This window comes from Geospiza fortis, unplaced genomic scaffold, assembly GCF_000277835.1.
Source record: "Geospiza fortis unplaced genomic scaffold, GeoFor_1.0 scaffold603, whole genome shotgun sequence".
NCBI lineage: Eukaryota > Metazoa > Chordata > Aves > Passeriformes > Thraupidae > Geospiza > Geospiza fortis.
This window is the reverse complement of record NW_005054460.1, coordinates 1,177,558-1,191,271: the sequence shown is the minus strand read 5'-3', so window position 1 is coordinate 1,191,271 and position 13,714 is coordinate 1,177,558. Positions and strand designations below refer to the sequence as shown.

The 13,714-nt window shown below is 34.5% G+C and overlaps 1 protein-coding gene across 1 annotated transcript in view; it reads left to right on the top strand.

Moving 5' to 3' along the window:
* The window catches only part of COL21A1 (collagen type XXI alpha 1 chain), a 67,240-nt gene that overhangs the window by 7,411 nt on the left and 46,115 nt on the right, over nucleotides 1-13,714 (top strand). Inside the window, exons 5-11 of the mRNA XM_031062759.1 lie at nucleotides 1,003-1,176; nucleotides 2,101-2,178; nucleotides 4,443-4,451; nucleotides 5,899-5,982; nucleotides 8,054-8,116; nucleotides 10,919-11,010; nucleotides 11,774-11,934. Of these exons, the coding sequence (XP_030918619.1) occupies nucleotides 1,003-1,176; nucleotides 2,101-2,178; nucleotides 4,443-4,451; nucleotides 5,899-5,982; nucleotides 8,054-8,116; nucleotides 10,919-11,010; nucleotides 11,774-11,934 (661 nt within the window). The remainder of the gene's footprint in view (nucleotides 1-1,002; nucleotides 1,177-2,100; nucleotides 2,179-4,442; nucleotides 4,452-5,898; nucleotides 5,983-8,053; nucleotides 8,117-10,918; nucleotides 11,011-11,773; nucleotides 11,935-13,714) is intronic.

Sequence of the window (13,714 nt, the reverse complement as noted above, 5' to 3'; positions counted from 1 at the left end):
TTCATGGCCAAGTGGGTTCAACTTTTCTGGGAAGTGGAGGCCTGCATTCAAATCCCTACTCCAAATCAGGCTGAAGGAATTTTAAATATAAATCCTCAGTGAAGGAAGGACTCCTATCCAAGGAATAGGTCTTAACTACTAAGCTTTTTCTAGGTAGAGGCATTTTATTCTTCTGTTACTAGATGGAGAATTTTTGCTTTTTCTTTCCAAATTTTCTCTACCTTTTAATAATTATTAGTAGGTGAAATAATTTTTTTTATTATTTTAAGAAGCTGTGTTAAACTTGATTTACTGGAAACTTGGAACTTAATTAAAAAATTCAGTTTCAAGTCAATGCTCTATTTATATTTATCTATTTCTTGGAGCTGCAAAGACAAATCAATATGATTCATGCAGTCCCAGATATCAATGAACTTCACCATGATAACACACAACTTCCATGTTTTGTTTGTTTGTTTGCTTTTGTTTCTCCATGCCTGCCTTGCTATTATGGAGAACAATAATTTCATGGCTTTTTTAGACTCTCTAAACACAGTATAAATGCCAATACACTCCTAATGAATATTTTTCTTTAATAAACCTTTATGATAATTTATCACCTGTCAATTTATCACAAGTGCCAATTTTTTTTCACCCTAATTGATAATCTGAAGTGTTTGAGACATTATACCAGTGCTGATGAATAGGCTTCTGGCTGCATATTTTTAACAAATACAGGTTTGAGCTTGTTCATGGTCATAGACTAAAAAGATAAAATCTATGTGAGTTATAAAATAATCCTGAAATAGGGATTAATTATTACTAATTGTCATATTTTCAATTACAATATTATTTGGCAATACTTTATTTGCCTATATCGTTTAGAGTTATTTGTATGTAAAACCTACAGCCTTCATCATCTCAACCATTAACAAGCAGTTTGATTCTTGAAGTGCAGTTTTATCATTATTTAAAATGAAGGCATTTTGTTTTATACAATGCTGTTTTCTTTGTTTTTCTTAGACATTGTTTGATGAAGGCTGGCATCAAATTCGTCTCTTAGTAACAGAAGACTTTGTAACTTTGTATATAGATGGCCAAGATATTGAAACAAAGCCATTACATCCAGTTTTGGGTATTTACATCAGTGGCCTAACCCAAATAGGAAAGTATTCTGGAAAGGAGGAAACGGTACAGGTAGGCATATGCTAAAACTGCAATAATTCAGTAATTCCTTTTGTAGGTTAACCTTGCATTGGTGGCTTTTGTTTTCTTGAGCTTACTTTTCTAACTTAGAGCAGACTGAAATTTAGTATACAAAATTTAATACTTAAGAGAGAGTAAAAATGTTTGGGAGGACTTAACATAAATGATCTATCCCGTGACATGGATACTTAACTGGTCTCACTGATTCCAAGGACAAAATTGATGCAACATGGTTGCCTGTATTTGGGAAACTTTATCTCAAAGTAAGGAATTTCCTCTGCTTGACATTTCCACATGATGTCCTTCCATCAGTATATGTATGGGTGATGCTGGTAAAATTTTGGTCAAGTTTCTTTCTCCTTACTTTGCAGTCACAATAGTTTACGCTAGAAAAACTGACAGTGGTTTCATTTTGTTTTGGAATGTAGCAACAAAGCAGAATGGCAAAAAACTTTTGTTTACCTGATGCCAGTGTTTTTATTCGACGCTTTTTAAAGCTTTATACTGTATACTAAACACTAAGCATTAGGGATGCCTTCAGATGCCTCACCAGAATTTACTAATCTTATATCTAATATGAGCAGGTCTACATAGAAGCATCTTCCCAGGTCTGTTAAGGTAAAAGGGAAGAGGTTGGGCTTGCCTTTGTTATTAACTTGTTTCCTCAGTTGGCAGCCAGTGTAGTTTGTGCTGCATGTGTTTGGATTAATTCCCAGGGAATATGGATGGTGATTTCTGTTATTTTAAAAAAATTCTTGGATTGATTATTTTTAAATAATTATTTTACAGTATGTTTAATTGGTTGTGCATATTAATCATTGTGAGTAGCCTAAAAATATTTCTGTATATTTAACTGATTTTTAACTGTAGTGAATGCACAGACCTCTAAAGAGTCTTTTACGGTTTGAATTACAGTTTGATATACAAAAACTGCGAATCTACTGTGACCCAGAGCAAAATAATCGAGAAACAGTCTGTGAGATCCCAGGATTTGTGAGTATGATAGATGAACTTTTGAGGACTACGTGGCATTTTTTTACAAATCACTGTTTAAAGCTGACTTAAAGAATTTTTAAAATAGATTAATCTACATTGATTCAGCTGGAGCAAACACACTTGTTACGGACCTTCTTTGTTTCAGCCTTATTTTCTCACAGTTTTTTTAAGTTGTTTTAGTTTAGCTATTTAATGGTGCATTTTTTATATATATGAGTATAGAAGAATCTCAGAATCCTCTCTTAAAATTTCAGATTTTAAGCATTATAGAGTAATGCAACTTCTAGGTTTTTTCAGTGTAAAATTTTTTAAATATGATTTTTGAACTTTTCTGACATACTCCTTGCTACTTGTCAGGTCATTCAATCTGTGAAATTCTGGTACATAATCAGCAAACCTGCATTTCTAAATCACCTTCTCCCATTAGAAATATCTATGCTGAGGTCTGTGATAAGTACCCCATTATCTGAATTACTGCCGTGATTTCAAGAAGTACGTTAAGTACAAGACAGAAATAAAATCAAGACTTTATGATTCATGTACACAATTAGCAAGTTTATGGGGACCCTTTGGCCCTCTCTTGCTCCTCTTACAGTTAGTTATGCACTGCAATGTAAGTCATACAAACAGATTTGGAAACCAGTCATGACTGACAGAGCCAGATTTGAGCATTCAGCTCCCATCTCAAAGCGTAAGCAAGAGATTGATATAAACATACAAATTCAAAATAATCTCCGTTGCTTGGTGGCTGAAGCAAACTGAGCTAAAGATTATCAGCTGCCAGTGTAGACCCACATTCTCATGTTGTGATTAGATTTTGTGTCATTTGGCTGGTTTGACAATAGAACCATTGAATCTCCAGCATCCAGATTTTGTTTGTCAGACTGGCACGTATTGCCAGCTAGTCTGTTTTTCTTCTTTTTCTTTGGGACCAGTGGGTCTATTGCATCCTTATCAGGGCTTTTTCAACTTTCAGTCAAGCAGCAAGTAGGTGAATGGATTATTAGCTGTTCTGAACTCTGACTCTGTGTGTCAAGAGCTAACAGGTGCGGGAATACTTTTGTAAAATTAGCTTTGAATCTTGAAGAAGGTAAAGTATTTATTTAACTATTATTTAACTGCACCACATATCTTTTTGCTCTTTAAAAATTAAAAGTAAGATATGAAAAGTAATCAAATGAAAAATATTTTGCATAAAGAAAGCAAACACTAAGAAGTCTTTCATAGCTTATTTTCTCTGCTATTTATCAAGGACTTTAAGCCAAAAGATGGTTTTTTGCCATTTTAGTTTCACTGACTGTTTTTGTAAATTAAATTTGGACTTTGCCCATGAAATTCTGGACTCCTTCAGAAAATAAAAATGTTGGATGATCTTCAAGGAGGAATATGTGGTTTGTGGTTGTATTCTGTCGGAGTGTGGTTGTGTCAGAGTTCCTGAAATAAGCAGAGGCTTTATGTACTAATTACAGACCAAATTAATTCCCTTTCCCAGAGATACCTTGCTGCATAGTAATTTTAAGCTCCTTCTATGATCTATATGGAAAATGAAAACTTTCTCTAGGGTTTGCTCAAGCGGAAAATTGAATACAGAGAAAATTTTCTGTGTCCACAGAGTGTGTATGAAATCTGCAGTGACTATGTGCATCAGAATAGGACAGTGTGGCTAATGGAGCCTACTAAACTATTAAGACAGAAAATTTCATGGTTGCTCTGCTGAAGTATTTTGGGTTGGATTGTTCTGTGATGTTGCAGATACTGGACCAAAAATCAATTGATAGCAGAGTCTAATGCAGTCACAGGAAAGCAAGAAAAAGCCAGCCTTGACTCTGTGCTGCTCTGTTTTCCCAGATGCTGGATTCAGGCAGAGAGCAGAGATTTCAGAAATATTTTGGTACATTCTCTGGCATGAATGAACAAGCAGAGCATATTTTTGATGAGAAGTTACTTCTGGTAAACGGTTTGAACCAAATCTAAACATATAGTGTGTAAATACTGACATGTTTTCGTGTTCTGTCATTATCTTTTAAAAATTGCTACTGATAGCTCCCATTGACAGACCCTTAAAAGCAGTTAACTAAATTAATTTAATATGCATTGATAGCAGCTGTACATAAGTCTCAGAAAGTCTAAAAATTTGAATTATAATTTCTTGACAGTTACAGCTCAGGAGTTATGATTGGTTTTGATAGTGTTTCCAAATGAATGGAATTTCTTTTTAGAAATATTGCTGTACTCTTAAACTGTGTTTCTTCTTGTTTCAGAATGGAGAGGTAGGCTCAAACCTAAACTACTCAAACTCATTTTAAGGTAGTATTTGAGTTTTTATAAGCTTCTTAATATTCTAGGTAATATACGCTTTGTTTTGAAAAGGGGACAGAGATATGCTAAGCTTAAAAATGCTGGACTTCCCTTGCTTGAATTGTAGTCAGTAGCCAAAGTAAAAATAATGTTTCTGAAAAAACACATTTATTAGAATAACTGGTCTGATGATTTCCCCCAGTTCAATTCAAATGCTGCTATTTGCAGGGGGTGGGGGATATGCACAGGGGATAGTGCAGCTCTTACCTGCATTGTGCTTATGGGAACTCCCTGAACGGGAGCTTGTCTGAAGACCTAATATGACAACTTCCCTAACCTTACCTGTAACTCCCAACTTGTACCATTGCAAAGGAAACATGGGTTTGTGTTTCAGTCAATCATTTGACCCCAAGAAAGAATTCCAGTCAAGAAACATCTTAAAAGGTGTCATTATTCTAGAAAATATGAGTAAAATGCTATGAAAAGTTTTAGATGATAAGAAAATACTTTCTTTTTAGATTGGATTCTTAAATTTTTGCCTTTCCATAGGTCTAAGAACTTGCTGGGTTAGGGTTGATGGGTGAAAAAGAATTTACTGAATCTAACTTCAACATATAGATTTAGTAGAGATGTACCTATAATAGATTTTATTTAGTAGTTCTCCCCTTGCCTACCTGAGTAAAGCACTGAGGTTTCATGTGGGGCTTAATGGTGAGAAGTAAATATCACAAAAAAAGAAATAAATTCTAGAGGGTTATGTGATCTGCCAAGGTTTAGTGTTTAGTGCTGCAGGGAGCATGGTTTGGAGGAGACCTAATGGTTTTTGCAGGAGGGGCACTCTTGGGACCAGGACTAGTGACCTCTAGGAGTCAGTGGAAGCAGCTCTGTCCTGCCTCCCCTCAAGCAGCTTCACAGTAGGGACACATGCCTAGGACGTAGGAGACTTGGAGTTTATCTTCTTTTCAGGCTCACTGCACAGCATAGCATGCTAATGGTTGGGATTATTATGCTATACATATTATGTATTACATAATTTTACACATTTTTAAATTAAATTGTTATATTTGAGAATTGGTCACATTTCAAATTATGAATATAGATTAGCTAGGAGAAGCGGCTTTCAGGTTGCAAGATTTAAAATTTTCAAACTATATGACAAAATATTTGTGAAAAACAGTTACAGGTGTCAACCCAATACCAGTACTTGCTTTTTAAATTTTTATTCTGGATAAAATGATTATGTGCATCAAAACTTCTTGGAGGGGAATATTCAGATAAGCAGAAGTTCCAGCTGAACAAGGGAGTGAATGCCAAGGCCTAAGTGAAAGGCAGCCTAAGGAAGGTCAGCTTCACCTAGTGTTCCAGTACGTTTGTTGGCTGCCTTTGGCATATGCTGATGGCTGTTTTCACTCTTGGTAGTGCATGAATGGTCCTAGTGACGTAGGCTCAACACCTGCCCCCTGTATGTGCCCACCAGGAAAGCAAGGACCTCCAGGCCCCAAAGTAAGTTCTGTTCTGTCTTGTTGAGTGTATATGACCTGTGTTTCCCTGCTACTCTTCAGCAAACGATTTGCACTGTTAATTGTTTGAGGACAAAATGGTTTTCTAACAAAATCTTTTAATGGAGAGAGGGGTTTCTTCCTTCTTTGTAAAAGAATGAACTTGATGCTTATTGGGAGAGTTTCACATTAGCTGTACTGATGACCTCCTTTTTGTGTTGATGAAGAACTAAAATGAGAACTAGCCTTGAGCTGCAGAAGTCTTACATGGCAAACTCAAACCCCCAGTATTTGCTTTATTATCTCTCTCAATAACTGTACTGAGCAGTGTTTACAGAATTATTTATAAGTGCAGACAAGAAAACCCCAAATCACTTGTCTTTATTAAGCAAATGAATAAAAACCTTCTCTGCTGTCATCATAAAAGAGGTTACAGTATGCTGTAGCTACTTCAAATCTAAGGGCGTCTTGATACAGTGGAGAAGATTTCTGGTCAGGGAATTGAAATCTGAAACACACAGATCATTTTTATTGTTTCATGTAATAGAATATCTGTGGTCTTTTACCTTTTTAATTTTCTTCAGAGAAAAAAGAGAATGAAGTATTTATAATTTTAAGATAATTGAAAACCACTTCCTGTAAAGTATGAAGGAATATGAAATTTCAGAACTCAGATGATCTGTATCTATTGCTTTATGTGCAATTTTTCATGTACAATGCACTGTAATAGTTGTTTGGGGATAATTGAATAATGCAGGTGACAAGATGGTGCCTAACACAAAAGGCTGCAGAAAGTGAAAAGGTTGAATAGGTTGGCGCAATTATAATATATATTTATTAAGGTTTGAATACTGGACTCTAGAACCATATGAATTTAAACTTAATTTTTGTGTTTGTGATATTAATGGAGTGCAATAAATTGAATTAAATCAAAACAATTTTAAAATACAAGTAACTGATTTTTAAGCTTTTCAAGTTAAAAGCAGAAAATTTCACAGTTAAATGGTATATTTGAAAGCAGATTTTTTTTTCTCGAATCCAAACCTGGACTTCTTCATTTGGACAACAATAATTCTGGGTAGCTTATTACTAATTTAACAACTGATCACTGTTATGCTTTTCAAAAAAGACATTATTCTATATTACCTTCCACTTGGCATTACCCTTCTGTGGTTTATATGTGAAATGATGTTTTTTCACATTCACATTGAAAGCTAGTTTCCTGTTTCCCTTCTAATGTCCTCCCAATTTGTAACAATTCTGCAGTTCAAAGTGACCCACAGGTCTGTTAATGGTTCAGGCTGAAGAAATAAGTACCTGCTTAACACCCCTGCAGAAGTAAAATAGTTTAGAGGGCAAGTCTTTTTGGATTCTGCTGAGTTCAAATCAAAGCTGTTAGTGAAAAAAATAAAGTCAATACTCTAGGAGGATATACTGAGTAGGGTGTTAAGTTCCTGCTTCTCACCATAAACGTGAAGCCTTGGCAAGCAACTTTTCTTTTACTTCAATCTGACTGTAAGAGTGATTATCAAAATAATTGCAAAGAACTTATAAGAGGAAATCTAAAAAATATATTTTTCAACAGCAATTGTTGTATGGAGAGGAGTTTATTATTTTACAGGCTTTAATCCTGGCTCTTGCCTTTTAGTGCTTTTATCTTAAGAATTGGGCTCAGCAAATGAGAGATTTCTTCAGAAAATAACTACTTCATTAAAGAAGTTTTATTAAATATTGTTTCATCTACTTGATAAAAAATGTTTCTATTTCCTTTAATTAAAGTGCTAAAAGACTAGAAAGCTTTTAAGTTGATGGGTCAAACCTGTGCTGTAACCAAGTGTAGATTCACTTGTCCAAGTACTGCACAAGAAGTTGGGGAGAAGTCAGGGAGAATTCCGGCCCCCGAAACCAGTTCTTTTTCACTGTAGGAATTGCTCCTCAATAGTAGGTCTCTGGACTTGTAGAGACTATTTTGTGGAATGTGTTAGGGCTAAAGTTTCTTTGTGCTCATTTGAAAATGCTCTTACAATTTAAAAATGCTTATATATTTTGTGTGTTCACACGTTGCTTCTCCATAGGGTGACCCTGGGCAGCCTGGGAATCATGGTTATCCTGGTCTGCCTGGTCCAGATGGTAAGCCTGTGAGTACTAAAAACTTAGTCATATATTGTAAATGTAAAACTAACAGGAGAAAAAAATATGGAACACTGATACCACATTTTTGAAATTTAGATCATTTTGTTGCCATTCTCTGGAACTGTGAATGTCATTTAACTGTATGCAACTGTTGTATAAATATGTCAATCATATTATTTCTGTTTCAAGGTAAAATACTGTAAATATTAGAGTTACGTACTGTTGTAAAGCAGAGAACAGGCTATGAGTGTTTCTGTTGATCTTTGCATTACTTTGCAGTAGTTATGTTACTGCCTCAGTCTTTACTCCTCAAGAATTTGTTCACTAGAAAGCACTTTTGGTCCCCTGAAATCCTATCTATTTTTTAGGGCTTGCTCCTTGGTTGATAGAATTTCTTTGTAGGCTACCTCAAGTAGTCCATCAAAATATGTAGATATGCATGTAAAATTAAAAAAAAAAAAACAGATCTTTTTTAGTTCCAAACTGGTTCATTTCAATCACTATCATCACTGGTGGTGATTCCATTTGTAAGCAGAGTTAGTTTAACAGGAAGAAAATAGATGCTAAAATCAAAAATGTAATCATTTCTAAAAATGGAAAATTTCCCTCTTTTAAAATATGGGACTTGTTATATTTTATCCTGATCATTCTAACCCTGATGGTACAGGTGAGCAGTGTGTACATGAATTTTTCATCAGTCCCACGAGCAAATATACTCATTTTACCTGTGATATAAAATGTTTTTATCTTTCGCTCTTAAACAGCTTTTGATAGCTATTAAATTCAGGGGTTTTTTGAACCAGAGTTGGAGAACATAATCTGAATTGAAACTATCAGTGCTTTAAAATAGTGCATTTTGATTTTAGACAATCCCAAAAATACAGGTTTTAAAGTATTCTAAGAGGGGAAGTCTGTTTAATCAGAACAACTTTTCAATTGATATTTGGTGGTGCTTAAGCTTATGAAGAGCAGTTCTGATCTCCTATAAAAGACAAGTATACAGACTGTCTGAACATGGAGTTGCATGGGGGAAGGTGTCCATCACATCTGACCATGCTGATTTCTGGAAATAGATTTGCAGTATTGATAAGCATAGCAGAGCTGCCTTTAATCCAGCTAAATCTGATATTTTGAAAAGTAAAAGGTTATCATGTAAGCTTTAATGAAGGCGGAATGGACTGGATATTGGTAGGGAAATGTCAGTCTTCTCTTCTCTTCTCTTCTCTTCTCTTCTCTTCTTCTATTCTATTCTCTTCTTCTCTTCTATTCTCTTCCTCTTTTAACAAATAGATTAAGACTTCATTTCTGAAGCATCCAATCAGGTACAACCGTATTATTTTAGAAACAATATGTTATGACTCTTTCATACTTTAATAAAAATATTTCCGCTTCAAGGCTATTTATCCTCCCATAAGCACTAGAATTTGTAACAGCATGAATAATGAAGGAGAAATATATTGATACTGTAGACCTACTGTAACTTTGTGATCTGGTAGTCATGGCTTATTTTTTCTTCCAAATAAGTCATAATGTGCATAGATGGGCATTCTCTGAACATAAAAAAGATTACCAGAGTATCTCAGAATGAGAATCAAAAAGCTTCAGTACAGGAGAAGTTGTATCATTTTGCTGAAGAACTTACATTATTTTAAGTGTTGCAGCTAAATCCTATAACTTTATTAACTAAAGAATGTTTCTGAAATATCAGTTGTAGTTTTTGCACCTGTTCTTTGTAAGGACATAATTGCAAACCAATTAGATCATCTGCACCTTTGGCCAGTACATTATTTTCCTTACAGTAGATTCTTGGGTGCATTCCAGGCGACATTTTAGCTGTGAATGGTGAGAGACCCTTTAGATCCACTGTGCAGGAAAACAGATTCCTTTCTCTGTCTTTTTCTTTCTGTTTAACTTTTGTATTTGCCAATACGACTAGCACATTTTCTGTGCTGTCAGTGATTTTTCTTGTTTGGGGAAACTTTGCTCATCTGAATCTTTTTAGTTTTGTGTCTCAGGGAACTCTGAGAAACAAGCTTTTTATTCAGACAGCACCATAGGCTTACAGGTAGTTGTGCAGTAAGTTTTGTTTAATCAAATGGCTTTTGCATGAAAAGCTTTTCCTGCAAAGTCAGTCTTTTCAGTTCCCAAACACATTTTTATGTTCTTCTCTAAAGTCTTTTCAGTTTGTCTGTCTGTTACTAATTTTCTTGGAACACTATAACTGGTCAACAGAATGTCTCTTCCTCTGAGAAGGGTTTTAGGCATGCATTTATGTTCCTATATGAAACTGATTTTAGAGTAAAACATTTAATAAAATTTAGTTTGTTGTTTGTGGGCCGGCTATATTGTTGTAATACTTAATGTTAGTTTTAGTCTAGAAAAATTAAAAACAATTCCTAATATCTTAAAGCTTACCAGAACATAATTGTCTACCTGGTGTTACCCAGTAAAATTCTTTACTCTAATATTTGGGGAAGTGAACATAAACATTACTTTTTTTCAGACATTTATTAAATGTTATATTTATTAGTTTTATTTAGACAATCTTTGTTTTTCCCCCTTTAATTGCCACCTCTGTTTATATTCTGATACATACAGAAAAGATCAATTAAAGAAACTATAAAAAAACCTGAAAGCGAGAAGCATAAGTAATGAAAATACATTTTTTCAATAAAAAATGTGATTTAGAAACATAAATTATTAAACTGTCTAGTCAAGAAAAAAACTGCTGATAAATAAGTGCAAAGATAAAAAAAATATTTGAATCTCAAATGGAGATTCTCATTTTTATGAACATTATTAATCAGAAAGAAGCAGTTGGAGTGATTGCTGGCCCTGGAAGCACTCAGCAGCCTAACTGTGTGGTCACAAAGCCATTTTTTATTCCAAAGGGTGCTTTGTATGTACTGTGGAAAAATTCAATTTAAGGGGAAAAATAAATTATCAGAATCTATGCAGTGATCACTTGTGGTTAATAGAGGTAGGTTATCAGTCTGCAGACAGAAATTTTAAAAATCCACCCATTTGAAAATTTTGAACTATGAACCATGCAGCTGGCAAATCTGGACAATTTTTGAGTATTCCATCTAGTTTCACTCATGAAAGTTTGGAACAATTTGCCTTGTCTTTACAGTATGTACAAGAAAATAAAATAAGAAATGAGAAAAAATAAGCAGTTTCTAAAAAAAAATCCTTTGAGACCAACTTTACTGATAAAAATAGATATGGAGTTCATAAGGTATCAAAAGCCTCACATAATAAGTAATTTCTGATCATTCCAATATAAGTTTTAAAATATTATAGAACATTATTACAGCTGTATTACCTTGAGCTTAATATTTGGTGACCAACTGAAGGCCAAATATTTTGTGATGTACTTACTTACTATAAGAGCAATGATGAGCTATTTCAACAATACTTTTGGAATAAAAATGGGTAATAGTTTCACATATACATAGAATTCCCTGTGTGTTTCCAGATGGCTTGCCTGGGATTTAAGTTGTTCTAAACTCTGCAGCTACTGTTCTCAGAAAACTTTCATAGACAGAGTTGATAATTCAGCTGTGAAATGCTATTCTCAATTCCAGGAAAATACATATTACTCAGTAATACTGTGGCCTTTTTATTGTTAGAGGAAATCTTTCTGCTCTGTTCTGATACAGTCATGTAGTGCCTTTCCTGAGACCTACAAGTCTGGAATCAGAGCAATGCCTGATGCTGACTTGTGCTGCAGAGACAGCTGTAGAGTTCAGACAAAAGACCACATCACTACCTGAAGCAGCTGCCAAAGGCAGAGGATATGATAAGGATGAACATCTAAACAGTGAGCAGGAAGTTAGACTCCCTTGGTATATCATCCTATCTCTCCAATAGCCTGAAGCTTGTGAACTTTTAAAGCTGGATTTACAGCCTTTTATTTAATGATCTTGTTGGATCTTTTTTCCTCTGTGCTATTTGAGAACATTGTGTTTAGGTAAAATATTCTGCTAGGGGCTCTGAATTATGAAGGCCTTGGCAGATGATGGAGTAGCTGATGGAGGAAAGTGTAATGAAATGCAGAAATAATAAACATGGGTACATGTCTGCATAGTTACAGCAATTTCTGTTAAGATTTAATGTATTTTATGAAAAGAGTTTGAAGACTTGTCTTGTAATGCTTTAGATAGTTGTGCTTTACAGATTTTCTGCAAGAAACTCCCACAAGAGATCTGCAGACTTTCAGTGTTTCCTTAACGCCAAGTTAAATTTTCCTTTTGCAGTTGAATTCCATTGTGCTTAGTTACATCACCCTAAATAGTTCTTTTTACTTAGTGTTTACAGTCCTTGTATATCTTTAGACCATTACTGTTGATCCCTGGTTCCTTCCTAGCCAAACTGAGCTTGCTTACTTCTCCCTTTGTCTTTCCCAAGCAATCTTGTGTTCATGCCTTTGTTGTTGATGTTGTCCATTGACTCCAAAAGCTTTTCATTATGGGAGTGTGCAGTGCAGTTCTCATTGACTTATCCATAAATCCTCTATTTTTATTTTATTTTTTTTTTTAATTTTTATTTTTATTTTTATTTTATCCTAATCAGAAGAGATATACCTAGGAATGCTGTCTGAACTTTTGTCCTTTAGGTGTGCAAATGCATTGAAGATATACTGAGCTTTCCTCTGCCGTTGCGCTCGAGTTCTCTGCAATTCTCATCATACGTCCTTCTTGCTCAATTTTTTCCCTTACAGGCAATCTAAGTTTCTTTTTCCAGTAAGGATGATTGCTAATTTTTTGTGGCTATTATATGTTCTTTGACCTAAGAAGTGTGTTCAGTCTTCTTCCTTAGAACTATTTGGAAATTATTGCCATTTTCTTTAAATTCCAAAGTTTCATTTTATCTGTGATTTTTTCAAATACCCAGCAATCTGGGACAAAACTAATCTCAATGTCCTGCTGTTTATCACTTTCCTTTTAAGGATTTTCACTAAAAAATTATCAGTCCCATTCTCACAACAGTAAACGGCGAGGTAAATTTTGTGTAATCCTGATTTCAGATGAACTGATGTAAAATAATAAATGAGAATATAAAGTGCTGTGGAGTAGTGCTGACTGACAACATTGATGAAAAATTGTAGGTGGCATTCATTTTAAGGCGCATACATTTAGGATTTAAATGGGTACAGAGACACAGGGTGTCTAAATTCTCATAGTAGTCAACTATTTAACTAATATACCACAAAAAGTATGGGATTTTTATGCTGTAAGGTATTTTTTCTTGCCCACATTACAAGACAATTATTGCCTTCCAAATATTTTGTGCCACTGTCTTCTAACATTGGATGAGTCTCTAAGGAGTCTCAAAAGGCAGGAGCTGCCTGTATTCAGGCAACTGCATTCTAAACTGAATATCAAATTCAGAGTTAACTATAACACTTCTCATGCTATTTGGAAAGTTTATGAGAGAAGACCAAACTCAGATAAAAATTAGCTGGGTTTGGTGGCAAATATAATGTGTTCACTCTATTTGAAAGAGAACCTCCAGTCCTGAACTCAATTAAAAAGTGAGATTTCACTTCTGTTAATTTTGCATAAAATGGCAGCTATGGCACTGCTATTCTTGCAGATACG